Source organism: Ochotona princeps, chromosome 4 (assembly GCF_030435755.1).
Source record: "Ochotona princeps isolate mOchPri1 chromosome 4, mOchPri1.hap1, whole genome shotgun sequence".
Taxonomy (NCBI): domain Eukaryota; kingdom Metazoa; phylum Chordata; class Mammalia; order Lagomorpha; family Ochotonidae; genus Ochotona; species Ochotona princeps.
In genome coordinates this window covers 80,646,319-80,668,315 of record NC_080835.1, presented here as the reverse complement: position 1 = coordinate 80,668,315, position 21,997 = coordinate 80,646,319, and the positions used below count along the sequence as shown (strand labels likewise).

The 21,997-nt window shown below is 39.4% G+C and overlaps 1 protein-coding gene across 1 annotated transcript in view; it reads right to left on the bottom strand.

Annotated features, from left to right (window-relative positions):
• Nucleotides 1–21,997, bottom strand: part of LOC101532371 (protein NPAT) — a 56,245-nt gene that overhangs the window by 25,846 nt on the left and 8,402 nt on the right. The window contains exons 2-7 of the mRNA XM_058663950.1: nt 15,094–15,212; nt 9,235–9,295; nt 7,809–7,881; nt 3,185–3,225; nt 2,401–2,625; nt 520–601 (exon numbers count right to left, since the gene is read on the bottom strand). Of these exons, the coding sequence (XP_058519933.1) occupies nt 520–601; nt 2,401–2,625; nt 3,185–3,225; nt 7,809–7,881; nt 9,235–9,295; nt 15,094–15,212 (601 nt within the window). The remainder of the gene's footprint in view (nt 1–519; nt 602–2,400; nt 2,626–3,184; nt 3,226–7,808; nt 7,882–9,234; nt 9,296–15,093; nt 15,213–21,997) is intronic.

The window sequence follows — 21,997 nt, the reverse complement described above, 5'->3', positions numbered from 1 at the left end:
ACTGTACTTTGAGAAGAAATATCAGTCTAGTTTTACAATAAACTAACTATACTATACAGTCTTAAATAAGTGAGGTTCTCCCCTTCTTATACATTTTATAATGAGTTAGGACCAAGTGTACTATTAGGGTTACAGGAAGAATAGCATGAAATACTGTAAACTCTAAAACCTCAAAATATTTATGTGTTGTTGGCATTTGAGAAAAACCCTCCACCTACCAATGCATTGTAAGCACCATTATCTCTCCTTTCTCACACAAGCCTTAACAAAGAAACAAAGACTAAGTATAAACGAATAGAAGTTTTCTCCAAGATCTTATATGAAAAGATCCTACCAACTGCTTAAAAACGTCACATGCATGTTTGTGGACCTTATAATATGTAGGTGCAGATTTTACATTTGACAATTTCCAAACCTTATTTCTGTAGTACTGCTTTATCCACAGCGTAAATATGTTGGTATAATTCTTTTCCTTTTTAATGCTTAGTGGTTAACTTGTGCATTTTAGAAAGCATTTACCTTTTGCGCCTGCCAGGAGACATTAAACTGGCTTGAGTTTTTCTTTCCTGAGGACCAGGAGCAATATTTAAAGTGTCTGCAGCTGCATTTCAAAGAAATAAAACAGTAAGCTGAGCAAACAGAATGGTTTTATTTTTCTCCTTAGAGGTCTTTCACTATTGGTTTACTCCCCAAATGACCATTAACTGTTGTGGCTGGGCCAGGATGAAATCTAGGAACTAAGAGATTCATCCAGGTCTGCCACAAGAACTTGGACCCTCTGCTGCTTTTCTCAGGCATATTAGAGGGAGCTGGATCAGGGGAGTAGAGGAATGAGAATGTGAACTGGCATTTATAAAAAAGGTCAGTGTTGCAGTCGGTGGCTTAACGCACAATATCACAGTGCCAGATTCTTAGTTTTAACTGAGATAAACAAGCATTATTATCTTATACTAAATTCAGTTAACATTTATCAAGTGTCCAAAATGTGTAAGGCACTATAAAAGATATTGAAGTAGGCCCAGGGTGGTAGCCTACTGGCTAAAGTCCTTGCTTTGAATGTGCCGAGATTCCACATGGGTGCTGGTTCTACTCCCGGCAGCCCCGCTTCCCATCCATCTCTCTGCCTGCGGTCTGGGAAAGCAGTCGAGGATGGTCCAAAACCTTGGGACTCTGCACCCACATGGGAGACCCAGAAGAGGCTCCGGGCTCCTGGCTTTGGATCAGCGCAGCTCCAGCCACTGCAGCCACTTGAGGAGTGTACCATCGAACAGAAGATCTTCCTTTCTGTCTCTCCTCCTCTCTGTATATCTGCCTTTCCAATGAAATAAATAAATCTTAAAAAAAAAAGATATTGAAGTGCCCATGTTTTAATTTTCACAATGGAACACAAACAACAGGATAATCCCAACAAAATAACAAGATAGAATGAAAAAGGTGTAAGAAATAATAAACTCGGTGTTCCATTGTAGAAGAGGATCTGTGAGTAGAAATGTAACGAGGGAGATTTAAAAGCAAGATGATCAATTTTGGCTGATAACTGAGAGCTGGCCTTCTAATTTTAATTTCAAGTTCATCATTTACTAGCTTTTTGCCCATTATTATCACGTGTCTTCAGCAATTTGCACATCATGCAGATGGATCACATGACCTCAAGTTAATTTCCAAGCTCTAAGATTCAGCGGTAATATTTAAGGAGATACTGAAAAAACATTCCTCATTTCAGGACAGACTAGGATAAATTAAGGAAAGGCAGAGAAATCCACTTTAAACAAAATACAGCAAGGTCAGTTAGATTAACGCCAAATTTAACGATCAGGGCCCAGCGGCATGGCCTAGCGGCTAAATGTCCTCGCCTTCAACGTGCTGGGATCCCATATGGGTGCCGGTTCTAACCCTGGCAGCTCCACTTCCCATCCAGCTCCCTGCTTGTGGCCTGGGAAAGCAGTCAAGGATGGCTCAAAGCCTTTGGACCCTGTGCCGGCGTGGGAGACCTGGAAAGAAGCTCCTGGCTCCTGACTTCGGATCAGCGCAACACCGGCCGATGTCCAATGATTCACTTGGGGAGTGAATCACTGGACAGAAGATCTTCCTCTCTGTCTCTCCTCCTCTGTGTATATCTGACTTTTCAATAAAAATAAAATAAATCTTAAAAAAAAAAGAAAGAAAAACAAACAAAAAAACCAAAATTCAACAATCAGAAGAGCACAGAATTTGACTTCCATGGGAGTAGAAACAGCAATGATTTTACATTAAAGTGATTGACAAATCTTATATCCCTTATTTATAGCCACCTATGGATTTTGCTTTTGTTGGCCACAATTTTACATATGATGATAAAGACATCAGTGTATTATTTCATTTGTACAACTTCATTATCAACACAGCAGAAGTTAAAGTTACCAGTGACAGTATCTTGTGACTGTGAATTGTTAACTACCACAAAATTTGACTTCAGTGGAGTAGAAATTGGGCCTGTTGGTCGAACAACTTGTGTAGGCGTCAAAGGAGAAGTGATAAACTGTCCTGGAAGACAAGGGAGAGTCATCAACCCCGAAGTGGTAGGAGCTGCTTGAGATGCAAGCCGTCTTTGTCGCTTGATTTCTGCAATTCCATTTCTTGTTCGGGCTGAAAATACCAAAGGTTTTTTTTTTTTTTTTTTTAATTTAACTCAATGTTATATTAGTTCACAAATTTTAACAACATGATATATGATCTACATATAAAATACCAGACCTACCAAAAATATTACTTAAAAATATCTGAACTGGAGAGAACAGAGGAGAGGGGAAAGAACTTGGAGGAGCCGGGAAGGATAGTCCAGCACCAACTAAATCGTACCAAAACAATAAAACAAACAAACAAGCAAAAACCCTGAATTTATGGAATAAGTAAAAATGAATTCACTCAAGCTCTATAAATCTAAAACTACTTATGATCTGTAATAATGCATAACACTCATAAAATAAGAAACAAACTTACAGCATGAAAACTAAGATTATATGACAGCTAACAACCATGTAGGGAAGATTTAAAATATGTATCTTTTTGTAGTAAACATTATTTCTTAGCAACTGTTCTTGGAACAATACTCATTTAAATATATACACTGATACTAGAACAAAAGAGATTTATCAATCTAAGATTGAAGTAATTATAAATATTGTTTAGAAAGTTGTATACCAACCTCTCTGAGTTGCAGCAAGTCCTGGGGAATTTTGCAAGCTCCTAACAAATAAAATAAAGTAATTATCTTTTAGAAAGTGTTATTGCTGGGACAGACTCTGGTTTAGTTAAATTCAGACCTAAAGTAAAGGAAGGAGGAGTTTAAAAGCACTTGATCTATCTCCGACAAAAAGGACAATTTGTTTTTAGGGTAAACAAACCTACTGACATGCTATATGAGAAAGTAACAGGTAAACATACTTATCCACATTTTAATAATTAATCTCATGTCCAATGCAATATGATTCAGAATGCCTTGACATTAACAATACGATTTGATCTGAAGTTAAATAAAGTACGGCATTTTAAATTAGTCCCAATCACAGAAATGCCTTCTCAGAAAAATTGATTTCATATGACTCCAGATAAAAACATTTCAGGGGCCCGGCGGCGTGGCCTAGCGGCTAAAGTCCTCGCCTTGAAAGCCCTGGGATTCCATATGGGCACCGGTTCTAATCCCAGCAGCTCCACTTCCCATCCAGCTCCCTGCTTGTGGCCTGGGAAAGCAGTTGAGGACGGCCCAGTGCTTTGGGATCCTGCATCCATGTGGGAAGCCTGGAAGAAGTTCCTGGCTCCTGGCTTTGGATTGGCACAGCACCGGCCATTGTGCTCACTTGGGGAGTGAATCATCGGACAGAAGATCTTCCTCTCTGTCTCTCCTCCTCTCTGTATATCTGACTTTGTAATAAAAGTAAATCTTTAAAAAAAAAATTTCAGAAACCCAAAGTTGATGTCAAAGAACATGTTGTTTTTTATAAAATTTATGACAAGAGATTTATTTTATACAACATCTAAGGAAGGACCAAACAGACATGAAAATTCAAAATACATGCAAATTGTTTTTTTTTCCTCTAAGGATTTTATATATTTGAAAGGTTGAGCGACAGAGATCTTCCATTTGCTGGTTTGATCCCTAAATGTTTGAAATAGCAGGAGCTGGGCCAATCAGAGGTCAGGAGCTTCATCAGGTCTCCCACTTGGATACAGGGGCTCTAGGACATGAACTGTCCTCCACTGTTTTCACAGGCCATTGTAGGGAGCTCACTGGGAAGTGGAGCAGCTGGGCTTGAACCAGGTCCATATGGGATGCCATTGCTATTGGTGGCATTTTATTCACCATGCCACTGCACTGGTCCCTATACAAACCCTTTTACTGTGAATTAAGAATCACCCATTTAGCGGGTCAGTGCTGTAGTGCAGTGAGTAAAGGTGTCATCAGGGATGCTGGCATCCCATTTGGACACCAGTTAGAGCTTAGGCTGATCCACTGCAGATCCATGCTAATGTGCCTGGAATTAGCAGCTCAAGTGCCTGGACTCTACATCCACATAGGAGACTGGGAAAAAACTTTTGACTCCTGGCTTTGGCAAGCCTCAGCTGTGGATGTTGTGGCCATTTGAACAGTGAACCAGTATATGGAAGAGCTATCGCATTTTTTCTTCTATAACTGCTTAAAAAAAAAAAAGGTTATCCGTTTGTTCATCAGACAACATGTAATTGTTTTAGTTAATGTGTCAACATGTCTCCACCAATAAACCTTAAAGAATGAATAAAGTACTTAGATTTATTTGAAACATTTTTAAAAATATACTTAAAAGGCAGATTGACAGACAACAAAATTCTTCCATCTAGTGGCTTATTCCCCAAGAGCCAAGGCTGCTACCAGAAACCAAGAACTCCGTATCTACAGGGATGGCATGAGCCACCGTTTGATGACAACTGGGTGAGCATTTGCAGGAAGCTGGATCAATAGTCAAGCAGCTGGACTTAAATCAGACAATCCAAAATGAGATGTAGGCATCAGGGGGCGACTTCAATTGCTATACCAACATCCATTCCAACAAACTTTTAACAACATTAGTGAGTAATCTCAGAGAAAACATGGATAAAGATCCTTTGTATGTAATATTTTGTCAGTAAACTATGTAATATTCGTAAGTATTCATTAAGTTATCAATGTCTTTGTGAAAAGAAATGGTAAGCGCCAGGAAAGGGAAGTACAAAGATTAAACTATCAAGTAAGATGCGGCTCAGAGTTAAGCATAAAGACTTTTGAACTCCTTCTGTTCCTTTTTTTTTTGGTGTTTTTTGGTTTTATTTTGGTAACAGTTAAAGCAGCAGAATAAAATTAGGCCAAGATGCAATTTGTGAGGTAGTCACTTACGGCTCTGAAAAAAGGGTAAAACATACTGGGGTTTTCACATGAGACATAAAATCAAATAGGAGATGCCACAAATTGATACCAGTAGAGCCAGTACTGGCAACATAAGTCTGATTTGGGTAGATGATCAACATTAACATAATGAGAAAGTTTCAACTATAAAAACTTTTACCCCAGCTGCAGGTAACTGCCTAGGTTGCTTTGTACCAAGGGTTACGCGGCTGGGAAAAAAGCAGCCAATAGCTGATGGGCACTCTGGGCTTGATTAATGCCAAATCTGTGTTAACTATACCAGTGTGCCAGCATACTGGTTGATTTTTTTTTAAGTGGGGAAGGCAGGGAACTCCAGGTCAGGACACCCCTTCTGGGGTCCCAGATAGGGAATCCGTGCATTGCCTGGGAAAGGGAATCTGGGGAGATATAGGAGTGGGAACAGCTGAGAGCATGTTTCACAAGGAAAGGATGACTTCTGAGGTCTTCCATGGACTGGGCAACTGTGCTCAAAGGTGGGTGAGGGAGCAGAGATGGGGTGGTTAAGACTGGGGACATCAGAGAGGATATATGGGTCAGGCCAAGGAATCCACTCATATGGGAAATCTGGAATGGCCTGCTGGTGCATGCAAAGCTGGGCCTGGGGGGCGCACAGCTGGCAGGGCGAGGCTGCACTATCAATCAGGCTGCGAGAACTGATTCTGGCGGCAAATTCTATAAGGGAATTATGGGCTTGTCTCTGACTGCAGCACCCACCAGTTTGCATGGAGAGCTGAGAGGGTGATGGATTGAGCCAAACTAGACCACAGAATTCACTTGACAGGAACCCACCCAACACTTGCAGGAGTTGAGGCGGGGGGAAGCAAGGTGGGACCAGGCTGCAGTACCCATTGGCGCATGCAAAGGCCAGGACTGAGGGCAGAACATGCCAAGCAGAGCCACTGCCCCCAGTGACACACAAGATATAGGCCTGGGTGCAGGTCTGTAGGTACAACTTGGGGAACTCTACTGCTAAGCCATAGTCCTTCAGAGGAGCCAAAGAGTTGGATGGGGAAGGCCAGGCCAGGGATGTGTGTAGCACTGGTCAGTGCCTGGGCAGACCTGGGAATAGGCCAGGCTGGCCTTGGCTCTGACACCCAGCAGCAAACACAAGGTTTGGTATGGGAAGTCTGGGGACTTCTCTGTTGGGCTGTAGCTCTCACTAAGTGCCAGAGCCAGGGCTGTGGAAGGACCAGGCTGGGCAAGGCTGCAGCACCCATCAGCATGTGTGTGGGCTGAGTCTTGGTGTGGGCCTGATTGGGCTAGGCTGTAGCACCCACTTGCTAGAGCCAGAATCGATGTGGGCCAATTGGACTAGGCCACAGTAACTGTTGGTCTGTATTAGGAGCGGGAGCTGACCACATCAGTCTAGGCAGCAGCATCTGTGAGATCTGTTCCTGGGAGAGGTCCTACAGAGGAACTTGGGGAACTCTCCTGCCAATCCATGGCTCCCACTGGTGAGTGTGAGAGGCTGGGAGCAGGATTTGGAATGTGTGTGAGTCAGGTCTGGGGTGGGCTGGGAAGGGTCAGTCCACAACACACACTGGCACAAATGAGATCACGACAGAATGCAGGTCAGGCTGGGTTGAATGGCAACACCTGCTAGTGCACATGAGGGTGGGGATTGGGGTAGGCTGGACTAAGCTGCTGGTGTACCAACTGGCAAGGGAACTGTGGATATTCCTTTGCTAGGCTGTACATGTCACTGATGAACATAAGAACCAGGGCTGGCCAAGCTTTAAAGCATGTCCCTAGGTGTGGATGCAGTAAGGTAGACTTTGTCAACCAATAGACTTCGGAAAGATTTTTTTTTCAGCTGGGGAGCAACAAAGCCAAGAACATACTAGAGGTATCAAAACTACTCAAGTAATACCCATGGAACACTCTTCCCCACAACAGGATCTCTAAAATGTCATCAAATGACTGTACCCTATCCCCAGGTGCTGAGGTGCTTTCACAGCAAAGAAGAGCTTTCTCCCTCTCCTCCCCTGGGGACACAGGAAAAAAAAAAGGCTGAAAGTTACATCCCACCATAACTTCATAGCTGACTCTCCCCACCCCAATCATAGGCCTGTAAGAGTGTGCATTCCTCTCAACTATGTAATCAATACATAGGAGACTTGAATTGTCCAAGATGTGCCTTAAATTTATATGGAACTTTTGGAGTGTGGCTAACCTTCTATACACATGTATTTATTCATTTGTGAACATTTTAATAAAATTATATGGTTCATTTCCAATTATTCTAATCAATAGCTAATCTAAATATTTTCTAATCTAAATATTTTCAAAAGTAGATCAGCATTAAGTAAGTACATTATACAGGTCTGAAGATTTCATCTCAATGCTTGTGTGCATTCCAAAGCCGTTGTACATATTCTAAATAGTTCATTACCTGATTTGAGAAAGTGTGTGGTCCAACTTCTTCCACAGAGATGACATTATTGCTGGGACATCATTTGATGTCTCTAAATAATTAATAAAAAAAGTCTTAATAAACATAGTTGAAGAAAAATCTGGCATTTAATTTGAACAAGGCATAGAAAATTGTTGAAAAAATTTTTCACTTTCAGTGGCTGGTTTTATGTTGGGAATTGAGCAATGAGCCTATTGGGCTAAGTGGCCTGCACATAAATAATGAAGCTACTTTCTTTTCTCAAGTCATTTGGGTTTCTGATATGAACAAAAAGGGATAGTTGTAAAAATCTCTCAAGCTTTAAAAAAAAAAATTACTTATTTTTGAATACAAGGGTGGGACGAAAGGACACAGTACCAGAGAGGGATCTCTTGTCTGTTACTCCACTCTCCAAATGTCTGCAACAGCCTGGGGTGGGTGAGGAAAAGTGAGAAGCTAGAATTTCATTCAGGTCTGCTACATGGGTAGCAGGCACCCAGTCACCCGTACCATCAACTCTTGTTTCCCAGGGTACACATTAGCAGGGGTACAGCTATGATTCAAACCAGGCACTCTAAGTTGAGAAATAGGTACCCCAGGCCATATCTTCACCACTACACCATGTGAATACCCTGAAGCTTTTTTAGGCAAGTAATTTTTACCTTCTGTTAAATTACAAAAGAAAACTAATTTTTAAATCTGTTTTACCAGGTATCATGTGACATCAGAAAGTGAATTATAATAATTTGCTTTATGACAAATAATTTTCAGAAAGGCTATGCACATCACTTATGAGTGCAGAAATGTTATCCTCAACTTCCTATTGAAAACTAGATTTAAGCTGTATCTCCCATTAGACTGTCTTAAAGAATAAAGGAGATATATATGAAAGCACCCAGTACAATGCTTGCACAGACAATATGCAATAATGATAAGTTTCTTTTCTTTCATGTTATCATTTTATATTAACTGTTAAGTTAATGTTGTAAAGTATGGGAAAAAAACAGTATTAGAGAAAAACAATCAGAATTCTGTCCTCAAACATCTTTAATTTGGGGGCAATTATTTTATATTCTGGGAACTGTAAGCCAGGATTTTGACTGACTCTTTGTGTCTAAAATTACAGAAAAGTTAAAATATTAGATTCAAATCTTTTAAGATACAGCAATCACTGTTCGCCAATGTAGAGGAATTAAGTAAAAGTTTTAGACTTCGAAAAGATGATTTTTTGGGGCTATGTTTACTAACCCTCCGAGTTTTGCAATCTTTATCACTCTGAAACCAATGAATTAGATGTCTTCCATGAAAATGTATCTAGGTTTTCTTGAGACACTATAATGCTTTTCAAATACTCCTAACTGAAACAAGCAGAGAAAAGCTATAAACAACTAGTAATAGCAGAAATCTTACTGGAATTCTTTTTTACCTTTTGCTTTCATGGCTACATATTCATTCAAAATTGTTGTCAAGTTTTTTCCAAATAAAGACTGGAAAACAAAGATGAAGCATCATTAAAATTGTGTTAAGTACACTAATTTCCTACTAAAAAACATTTCATCACTCAAAAGTTCGTAGAGAATGTTGAACTGGCTATGATACAAATCACTGAAGTTAGGAGTCGTTCTGAGGGTAAAGAAATTTGCCTGTTCGAAGAAGACATAGCAGAAAGGCAAATTTTAGCAGGGAGGTACAGATCCAGACACTATTTAAAACCAGTACAAACAAAGCTGTCATTTACCTTGGCAAACTGGAAAGCCATTTCATCTTCCCAAAGAATAAAGAAAAAAAATTTAAGTGTATAAGAGACTTCCTTGTCAAATATCACTACATTATTTTTTCTCATTTCTCATCATCATTTTCCTTTGTTTTTACTACTTAAGAGTAGGCTTTTATTCATTATTTTATATTTGAGGTAATAGAATAGGGAATAATAATTATGGAGTAGAAAATTCTGGTTTCATATTCAACATTAAATACATGCAACAAATCATCTAAACTGTCTAGAGCTTACTTTCACATCTATAAAATGGACATATGCATTCACTGAATTTATTTTCACTTTATCTGAAAGAAACAGAAATAGACAGAGGTAGTGACAGTGAGACAGAGAGAGAGAATATGAGTGAATCACTGGTTCACTATCCAAGTGCTCAAAACAACAAGCATGGAACCCAGTCTGGCTCTATCCTGTGGTGGCAGGAATCTAAGCATCTGAACCCATTTCTTGCTACCTTCCAAGGTGCCTATTAGTAGGAGCCTACACTCAGATTCAGGCAGTCTGATATAAGTTGTAGCTGTCCTAGGTATCTTAACCACTGCACCATCAAGCACCTGGCCCTAATACTTAGTTCATAGACTCTAATGTTTCAATAGTAAGAAATTCATGTAGCACACAGCAGGCAGTTAGTGCCTTTACCCTTCCTAAATTTCCACAGCAGTTGTCTAATTTTTTTCTTTTGTTTTAATTAAAGACTAATAAAGATGGGTTATTTGCTAGTAGCATATTGGTAATACCAATTTACTTCTGGTCGCTAATAATTAAGTCATGAATGACTCTTGGGCATAGAGATGCAGCTTTCCTCCTGCTGCACAATTTGAGATGTGAAGGTGAGATTCCCACCACCTAAGACAGAGGAGCAACCTTTTCATTTGGATTCACAGAGTGTAGGTAGAAATAAATACAGGACGACTGTCACTGAAAGCTCAGGACCAGAGTGTTTCAAAACTTCAGAGTTTGAAAAAATAAATTTGTAATTTTTAATCTGAAAAGCTCCAAAATCCAAAACTTTCGCTGATAATTTTTTGCTCAAAAAGTGTTGAATTTCATAGCATTTTAGATCTTTGGATTAGGAATGCTCTATCTTTAGTCATAATCTTACATGCATTTTCCCTTTTTCTTCTCTTCCTCAATTTCCTTTCTCTTTTCTACTATTTTGTGACACTGCTAAGTGGTATACTTTTACTAAAGACAGTAAGAAAAGTAGCAAAGCAAAGATTACAGTGCTACTTAGCTGTAAACACTGCACATGCAGTTTAATCTTTCCTGAACATTGGTTTCTTTATCTAAAATATGGGCCCAATACCTATCATTACCTTCATCTATTCTTTTTTTTTTTTTTAAAGATTTATTCATTTTATTACAGCCAGATATACAGAGAGGAGGAGAGACAGAGAGGAAGATCTTCCGTCCCATGATTCACTCCCCAAGTGAGCCGCAACGGGCTGATGCACGCCGATCCGAAGCCGGGAACCAGGAACCTCTTCCGGGTCTCCCACGTGGGTGCAGGGTCCCAATGCATTGGGCCGTCCTCCACTGCTTTCCTAGGCCACAAGCAGGGAGCTGGATGGGAAGTGGAACTGCCGGGATTAGAACCGGCGCCCATATGGGATCCCGGGGCTTTCAAGATGAGGACTTTAGCTGCTAGGCCACGCCACCGGCCCACCTTCATCTATTCTTTAAGAATGTTTACACTCTTTATTTTTACATAACTATAGATTCTGAAGAACTCCAAAGATAATACAGAGGATTCCTACAATGATAACATTTTAGAAAAAACATGCCACTTTTATCATGCAAATAAGTAACATCATGCAAAATAAAAAACAAATAAAACATAGGTAAACATGTATATACATATATCCTCCTACATAAACTGTGTAATGCTGACTAGCTTCAAAGGGACTGAAGATATTGCAGTATGCATCTCTACTCTTAAATAAAAGGACTCCCCATGAAACTGCTAAATATACCTTGACAATCTACTAGATCTTCTACCATTGTCTATACCTACAATGCCACGATAACACTTAAGTAGCAGAAAGCTGGACTTGTAACTGTTATTAAAGGACCATACTACTGTAATAATATGGGGGGAAATGGTGGGAGGGGCAAGAGAGGAGGGAGAAAGCAGAGGGAAAGGGGGGAATCCCTACACATACAAAACTGTTTCATGTAAGATGAAATGAGGTCTCTCCAATAAATAGTACCTGTAAATTGCAATATTATTTCAACCTCAAACAGCCTGTATCACATGCAATAAGATATTGTGATGTAACCAATGAACCAACAATCAATGTGACTCAGACTGCTTACGATCTACATCAAAGAACTGTAAAGCCTAATATACTTTTAATACCCTATGTTATTCTGTAATGAGCGGGAGAGCAGAGAAATCTTCCATCTCCCTAGAATGTGTGAGGTAGACGCGAAATACAACCTACCAGGATCATAACTGGTAACTCATAGACAACAGACTTGAATCAGCATTAGACATTAGCAAGAGCGATCCTGACAACCTCTTAACAGGAGGTCATATGCACAGAGCAGTGGGGGGACCCAGAGTGGAGCAGGGGCACAGGAGGAGGCTTGTATCCCAACCCTGGAGACTCAGGGATCCTCACCAAGGACTATCAGTATGGGCACCAAGGACTATAGCCCAACTGCCAAGGAGACCACGGGGAATTGGAATGCCCTTGCAGGTGAGAACTCTGAGGTCATCCATTTCCTATCAGATCTCCCACAAGGGATGGAAGAAGCCCAGATGCTTCCTCACAGGATCTAATGTCATCGGAACACTAGCCGGGAGCCCTGAGCAGACCTCAGAAACAGAAGTATAGTAAACTTCCATCAGAACTCAGGAGAGGAGCTTTCTCTGGTCTTTACTTAGTTCCAATTTTGTATCTCCACCATCTCTTGCAAGGACCATCAGGGTCGTGCCGGAGCACCCAAAAAATCAGATCAGAGAGATCAACAACAAAAGCTTAGAACAGACAAGAAACGGTCAGCTTAGACTCATATATACCTTACTAGGTAAGACACAAAGTTTAGTTTCTCCTCACTAAGGTATTGAAGATTTCTCTGCACACCCCTCCTAAAATTGTTCTGTGCCTTAACTGTTGACATATGCCTTGTTAGAGTTATAAGCCAGTTGGACTATCCTAAAATTCGCCAAGTTCAGTAAAAATTATGCTTCAACACTATAAACTGTTAAATATAAAAATCAAAATAGACAGGAGACAGCTGAACAATCTATAGCCATTTTAAGATGTATAGGACCCAGTTGTATATAAACTAAAATTGAAATGTCAATGAAGTAGTCACAGGATGTGGTTAAGAACTTGCATTTTTTTTTTTTAACATACTGGTTACTCAATACTATGCCAATTAATTTCATAACGTTAGAAATTGTGGCTGATTGGGCCCGGCACAGTGGCCTAGTGGCTAAAGTCCTTGCCTTGAATGCCGGGATCCCATATGGGCGCCGGTTCTAATCCTGGCAGCTCCACTTCCCATCCAGCTCCCTGCCTGTGGCCTGGGAAAGCAATCGAGGACGGCCCAATGCATTGGGACCCTGCACCCGTGAGGGAGACCTGGAAGAGGTTCCTGGTTCCCGGCTTCGGATCGGCGTGCATCAGCCCATTGCGGCTCACTTGGGGAGTGAATCATCGGACGGAAGATTTTCCTCTCTGTCTCTCCTCCTCTCTGTATATCTGACTTTGTAATAAAAATAAATCTTTAAAAAAAAAAAGAAATTGTGGCTGATGTTATGTTGGGGCTTTTAACTGATTGGGATGATACTCTGCCGGCTCTACCTTCAGACCAGAGAAGGTCTCCCCAACAAGCCGTTGAACTTATATGGACAATAAGATGCTGGACTCTATGTATGCTTCATGCTTGCAGTAAAGGAATCATGACTGGATTCGAACTGTAAGACTGCAACGAGGTGGAGGAATTCACCATGGAGGGAGGGCAGGGGAGTTGGAGGGGAATCCCAGAGCCTATGAAACTGAGCCACAAAACGAACAACAAAACTGTTTCATGGAGAATATTAAAAATAATTTAAAGAGTAAGAAATGTCTCCCTTATCTCTCCCCATCTCTGAATTCCTTCATTTTTTCTTGACCTTGATGCCTTTAAAGAGCACAATTCAGTATTTTGATACAATTCTCCTTAATACATCCTTTCATTAGATTGGAATTAATGTAATCTTGGAAAGATGGCCTCCTGTGGGTACCTAAGCAAGCTGTTCATTTGTTTGCTACAACCATACATTAAATTTTTAAAGATTTATTTATTAGTTGAAAGACACACTGAAGATACACACTGAATTATCCACGCACTGGTTCACTCCCCAAATGGCTGTAACAGCCAGCACTGGGTGAGGCCAGAGCCAAGAGCCAGAACTCCATCCAGGCTTCCCAGCATCAGTGGCAGGAGCCCAAGAACTTGGGCCATCTTACTTCTCAGGAGCATTAGCAGGGAGCTTGACCCTAAGAGGAGGAGCTGGAACTTGAACTGGTGCTCATACAGAATGCCAGCAGCCCAGATAGCAGCTTAACTGCCTTTACCCTAATGGTAGTTCCATGAATGAGTGCCCTTTATAATTTCAATTCTAATTAACTGCAGCTAAATACGCACATAGTATATTTTTCTATGTTTATACTCTACGCTCTTGTGAAACTCTAATTTTATAGATTCTGTTAGGTCTCCTACACAGACAATCTTACAGCAGCCATGATTAAAATAAAAATGACTGGGCCTGGCGTGATGGCTCAATGGCTAAATCCTTTCCTTGTAAGCACTGAGATCTGCTCTATTTCTGATCTAGCTCCCTGCTTGTGACCTGAGAAAGCTGTAGAGAATGGGCCAATTCTTGGTTCCCTAACCCCCTGTGAGAGGACCTGGAAGAAGCTCCTGTCTCCTGGCTTCAGAACAGCTCAGTGGCCATTGCAGCCACTTGGGGAATGAACAAGCAGATCAAGGATCTTTCTCTTTCTCTCTAGCTTTGATCTGCCTTTCTAATAAAAATAAACAAATCTTACACTCCCAATACAAGGCAATAACATCATATGAACAAACACAGAAATGTATTCTGGAATGTATAATAGACTAAGACAGTTTGCTGGTCTAGCAATATTTACAAAAGAGGTGACAACCAGACACCAGCATATCTGGTTTTCATTTTCTGTATTCAGAAGGCAGAGAGAGGACAAGCAGAAAAGAGTCAACAAGACAAATAGCAGTGAAATTAACAAAAAAATTAAAAAAGGGCATTTTGAAATAATTCTGAGAGGCAAAGTTTTAATTTATTTAACAGCTTCAGCATAATGTGCAAAATGAATAGCAGACCTTTTTTGGGTTTTATCAAGTCATGCATGAACAAAAAGTATTGAATCCCCACCAACTCTGATATTGCTGAGGAGCTGATTTTACGACCGTATTTATAGTCTCTTGTACTGGTCAATTATAAAACATATATTTATTTTTTAGTCATGGGTAACTCACCAGTAAGCAGGCTGGGATAAAACCTTCATCTGTACAGTGTTCTGCATATTCTTTTAAATTTGAACTTTCTAAAATAAAAGTCTGGCAGGTAGATGTGAGATTTTCTTGTTGCAAGTAACCTAAACGGAAAATAAAACTTTAGATATTTTCATGGAATTTTTACTTTCCCTAAAACTACTATTGAAATCTGCAAGGAAACAGTAATACCACAAGTGGAAAATCAGGTACGAAATTCTAGCATTCTGTAGATTTGCCTAGAAATATGAGGCAGTGCTGCAATGAAAGTGTAAATCCTCAAACAGGTGGCCTTTCATTGGAAACAATTCTAATAAATCTTGAAAATAAGGTGTTTGACTAAGAGTAACTATTTCACAGGAATGTTTATAAGAAAACCAATGAAAAAATGACAAGAATGTTCTTCTACTCTGTAACCTTCATAGTGACTCCCTGCTCAGAATAGCCATAAAATACAATCATGTTATTTATTTGCACACCTCTTTTTTAAATAAAAAAGTAAATACAACACCTATTGTGCAAAAAAGAATCATAAGGGAAAACTACTGATTTTTAGCTTGTAATATTAACACAGGTTGACTGAACTCTGGCCCTGGCGCCACAGCCTAGCAGCTAAAGTCCTCACCTTGGACGCACCTGGATCCCATATGGGTGCTGGTTCTAATCCTGGCAGCTCCACTTTACATCCAGCTCCCTGTTGTGGGCCTGAGAAAGTAGTCGAGGACAGCCCAAAGCCTTGGGACCCTGTACCCACGGGGGAGAACCGGAGGAAGTTCCAGGCTCCTGGCTGTGGATCGGCGCAGCACCAGCCATTGTGGTCACTTGGGAAGTGAATCATTAGACAGAAAATTTTCCTCTCTGTCTCTGTTCATCTCTGTATATCTGATTTTGCAATAAAAATAAATATTAAAAAAAAGACTGAGTTGTCAGCTGCTTAGCTAAATATTGAAGGAAGCCCCTAAGCACCTACAGACCCCCTTAGAAAAACAATGAAACACACTTTTTTCAGCAGTTAAGGCTATGTATAAACTCTTCAATGAATATAATATCACTAAATAAACAGCAATAGCTAAAAGAAACAGTAACAAACATAGGGCAAGAATATGATTATAAGAGTCAACACATTAAAAAGTGTTCGATTTTCACACAAAAATCATGAAACATAAACAACTACAGCTAAAACAACAACAACAAAAAATAAAGCAAAGAGGTCAATTAAAAAACAGGAAGGAAAAGAAAGACATTGGAATTAAAGAGTTCACTTGAGCTATTTTAAAGTAACTTTAAAGAACTAACGAAAATTATACATAGGAAATCATGAAAATACTGTCACACATTAAAAATTATCAATAAATAAGTCCTATAAGAACAAAACGGAAACAGAAGAGTTTAAAAGTGTGATAACTGAAATGAAAAATTCGTTAGAGAGTGTCCAAGAAAAATCAGTAAACTTCAACATATGTCAGCCTGATTATGTTCTGATAAATGGAAACAAGATTGATAAGTACACATTTTCATATATCCACAGGACATTCTATCAAGTGTACCAACCTAAGCATGATGGGAATTCTGAAACAAGAAGTGACGAAAAGGGAAAGCAACCATGTTTGAAGAAATAATAACCCAAACTCCACAAATTTGAATAAAAACATTAATACATTAGCTAACCAGCTAATTATACAATACTAATTAATGTATATATCAAACTCAATAAACTAAAATGGGAATAAACTTAAGGAGATTCATAGCCAAACACGTCTTCAACTTTGGAAAGACAAAAACAGAATTTTTAAAGCAGTAGGAGAGCAACAATTCATTACACACAAGATTTGTCAGTAATTAATAGTCTTGGTAAAGGTAACTACACAGGTAAATACAAATCAACAAGTGATCCTCACCCCTGCCAATGAGTTATTTTCCATCCTCTCTGCTTAAAAAGGCAACTGACTATAACAGTTACTACTCTGGCTTTATGTGTGATGTAAATTATGATTTCTATGTGAAAAAGGAAGGAAAAGAGAATGAGCTATAGAGGAAAAAAGCTACCATATATAATTAAAATTATATTGAAATTTAAGTTGAAATTAATCTAAGAAAGATTCTTTCAAGTTAGTTAATTATAATCACCAAGGCCATCACTAAGGAAATAAAATATAAAATAAACAATAATATGAATTGAAAACATGGAACAAAATCAGGCAGTCATTAAGGAAAAAAAATGACAAATAACTGAAACACGTTAGACAACAATTAAGTAAACGACAGACACAACCCATCCCTTATCACTAACTAGGTCTGAACAGACTGAAGGTAGAGAGTGATAAAAATGAACGAAAAACACGATTCTAACTAAGGTGCTGTGGGCAAGAGACACTTAATTCAAAGACAAACGGGTTCAAAGAAAAAGATATGGTACCAAGATAGTCACCAAGAGAGCCCAAAAAACACGAAACAAATCTGACCGAAGCATAGGAACAAACAGAATTCAACAATACCCCACTTTCAGTTAATAAAGAAGAAAACTTGACAGAAAAATCAAAAAGGAAACCAAATTTGAAAAGTACCACAGGCTCTTCAGCAGCACAGGTAACAAGTACACATGTAAGTTTCCGTTACAGACTAAGTGCAAAAAATTATTTTCACTATGCTTAGAATGCATATTTGGGGGTAGAAGGTAGTATATAATTTTAGGCCTCTGCCAGCAGCCTATGCATCTCATATGGGCACTAAGTTTCGGCTGCTTCACTTTTGATTCAGTTCCCTTATAGCCTGGGAAAATAGAGGAGGTTGGCCATACACCAGAGACCTGAAAGAAGTTTCTGACTCCTGGCTTTGGACTGACCCAACTCTGGTGGCTGTTGCCATTTGAAATGAAAGAACTTTGTAACTGTCTTTCAAGTAAAAAATGTATATTATGAAAATACTATCAATGGATTTTTAAAACAAAGATTTATTTTTATTGGAAATGCACATTTACAGAGAGAAGGAGACACAGGAGAAAGATCTTCCATCCTCTGGTTTACTTTCCAAGTGGCTACATCAGTTGGAACTGAGCTGATCTGCAGTCACAAGCCAGAAGCTTCTTCCAGGTCTCTGATGTGGGTGCAGGGTCAAAGGCCCTGGGCCATTCTCTGGTACTTATCAAGCCACAAGCATGGAACTGGGTGGAAAGTGAAGTGGCTAGGATATAAACTGGAGTCCATATGGGATCATGGTGCTTGCAAGGAAAGGATTTAGCCAATGAGCCATTGCGCTAGGCCCTATTACCGAATTTTAAAATTGCTTTCTGCACCAAGAAACACTGAAATCTTGGGTGCCATTTGTCCTCCATATATTTTTAGAACATTCATGTGGAGATTAAGCCAAAATCTTCCACAATGTTAGAGTTAAAGGAGGAAATTATAATGTGAACAGATCTTTAGCTTAAATGACAGAAAAAAGTTCAAATTTCTAAAATCAGGAATGTGAGTGAGGACAACACTACAAACACTTCAAGATAGTCAACAGGCTTATAAATGAAACTATGAACAGCTTTATACCAACAGTAAATAAAAAAATATGAGTAGCCTTAAAACAAGTAAGAAGAGTAGAACTTTAATAAAGTTACTTCTCTGCAAAAAAAAAGCCCAGATTCATTGGGAATCTTTTACAAATTCTACGACACACGGAAAGAATCCTTCAAACTCAAAAAACAAACAAACACAAAAACCAAAACCCCACACAAAAAACAAAAACTTTCCTTATTGCAAAATCAGACAAGAAAACTATACATAAATACCAATGTTCATTATGAAAATACACACAGAATTTAAAAAAGAAAGCAGACATAAAACCTTAAACAAAAACCAGCAAACCAAACCTTGTAACAGACATAAATGATAATCATGAGCAGATGCAATTAATTTAAACAAATTGAACAAGGAATGCTTCATTGAATAAAAAAGCAAATCAAAGTATACTATATTCAGGGCAAAGCTGATACTATTATCTTCCTAAAAACAACTTGATGAAATCTGATATTCTTTTCTGATTAAAAACATAAGACATACAAGTACTGCAGTTTAGATGTGGTTTATTCCCCAGAGGTTCATATACTTGAAGTATGGTTTCCAGAGTGGTAGTACTGACTGAGGTGGCAGAATCCTAAGATGAAGACTATGGGAGTTATCAGGGTATGGGGCTGCACCATGAAGCAGGCTGAATGTCATGACACATTAGTCCTTGGGGCAGTTAGAAAGCAAAGCCACAACCATGTGGTTGGCCCATTCCATAAGCAATTGGGCTTCTTTCTCCTTCCCTGTCATGTTGTGTAGCAGCCAAGAATCTCACGCCAGAATGCCACTATCGGCCTGTTTGGACCCTCTAGCCATTATAATCTTAAATCCAGTAAATTTACATAGTTTATGAGTTACTCAGTTTTAGGTACTTTGTTATAGAAACACTAGAGATGAAAACAAGATATTTCCTTAAACTGTTGTTTCAATAGAAAAGAAGAAGTATCATACTGAATGACTTAAGTACCAAAGATTTTTAAGTTCAGGAAAAAGACAAGGATCCTTTCCTTATCACATTTGTTTTTAAGATTTATTTATTTTTATTGGAAGATCAGATGTACAGAGAGGAAAAGACAAATATCTTACAACCACTGGTTTATTTCCCAAATGGCCACAGTGGCCAGAGCTGAGCCTATTTGAAGCTAGGAGCCCTCCTTGGTTTCTTAAGCTGGGTGCAGGTCCCAAGGCTATGGCCATCCCCTGCTGCTTTCTCAGGCCACAAACAAAAAGCTACAAGAAAAGTAGTGCAGCCAGGATACAAACCGGCACCCATATGGGATGCTGATGCTTGTATGCATAGGATTAGCCAACTGAACCATTGCGTGGGAGTGGGAGGGATCCTTGCCACTTCTACTATGCACTTGTATCAAAACCTTTAACCAAGGCAATTAGGAGATAAACTGAAACAAAAAGCATCCAAGTTAGCTCTATTTGCAGATGGCAAGATAACTAACAAAGAAAATTCTAAGAAATCCACAAAAATACTATTAGACTTGGTAAAGAACTTCAGAAAGGCCATAGGATGCAAGATGAATATATAAAAAGCAATTATATTTTACAACAATCACAAAACTAAGAAAGTAATTTAGATTACAAAAGCTTAAAACAACCTACACACTAAGTTCAACAGAACAAATACAGTTGCTCCTTGACTCATGACTGAATTAAGTACTAATAAATCCATAGTGAACTGAAAATATCTTAGGTCAATAATGCATTTAATGTCCCTAAGCTACTGAACATTATAGCTTAGTAACACAGTATAAAGTATCCATTGTTCACTATCATGATCAGCCAGCTGACTGATGCAGCTGCCTAGCTATAGCTCACTGCCATTGCTAACATTTTGACAAAGGATTAATACCATCTTGCCAATCTGGGTAAAACACCAAAACTCAAAATTCAACATACAGTTTCTTTGAAGGTTTATTATTTTTATACCACCATCATGAAATGGTACAAATCGACAAACTCATCATAAGATTTATAGCAAAAGTCTAAGGAAATCCAAATAGTCAAGCAAATCTTGAAAATGAGCAGGCACATTGGCTCAACTGGCTAATCTTCCCCGTTTAAGCACTACATTCTATATGAGTGCCAGTGTCCCAGCTGCTCCATTTTCCTTCCAGCACCCTGGTTTAGGACTGGGAAAGTAGTGGAGGATGGCACATGGCCTTGGGACCCTGAACCAGTATGAAACCCAGAATATTCTGGCTTCAGATCGGCACAGCTTTAGCCATTGTGGCCATTTCAGGAGTGAACCAATACATGGAAGATCTTTCTCTCTGTCTTTGCTTCTCTTTGCAAATCTGCCTTTTTATTAAGAATCATTAAATCTAAAAAAAATAAAATGAAGAAAAAGTTGAAGCATTCGCATTTATCTATTTCAAAATTTACACAAAGTTAAGGTTAATCAAGAAAATGTGATGCTAGCACACTGACAGAACAGAATTCAGAATCCAGACACCACGGTTAATTGATTCTTTTTTTTTTAATTTTTTTAATTATATTTTTGACAATCTTTGCATAGTTAATTAGGGTAAAAAGGTAGAAGGCTATAGCAAAGTGGGCAAGACTATTATTTCCATATTGTTTCCTTCATGTATCTGAGGTAAAGGGGGATATTGAGGGAGAAGCCCCACCCAGTCTCCCAGCCACCCCAGGTCCCGGATGTGGGGCATGCTCTGAGATTCTTGCTCAGGTGGTTTTGATAGTTCATCAGTTATGAATCGCTGCCAATCTCACCACTCCAAGCCCGATGAGGTCATTGAAGAATCCACTGATTGACATAGTCCATCACAGAGTCTCCATTTCCCCAGTATTTTGCTGCCAACATATAGCTGAGGTGGTTGATTGACTTGTTCTGTCTTCTGTCTTTTCTTGGCTAGGGTTCTGAGTCCAGCAGTTCGATTGGGGAGATCTCCAAAGAAACCTTGAGGTATTCCCAGACCAGATTCTTGTATGTTCTAGCAAGCGCAGGGCCTGGCACAGTCCATCACCCCAATCAGCTGGTGGTTGCAATTGCTGGGTTGGTTCTGTTTTCAGTCCCGACTTGCACTGGAACCAATGGGTGTTGCAGTCCATCCTGGTTCTGCCCAGCACATACCCGGCCCTCACATAAAGCAGTGGGGGCACAGCCCAGTCTGAGTGACCCACAAAAACCCCTAATTGATTCTTGAAAAGGGTGTGTATGGGGGAGCAAGAGGAGAGGTCTGGGTTTGGCTCAACTGGGTAATCTTCCTGCAGGTATGGGGATCTTTATGGTGCCAATTTGAATGAATCACTGGATTAAAGATCTTTCTCTCTGTAAATTTTCCTAATATAAAACAAATCTT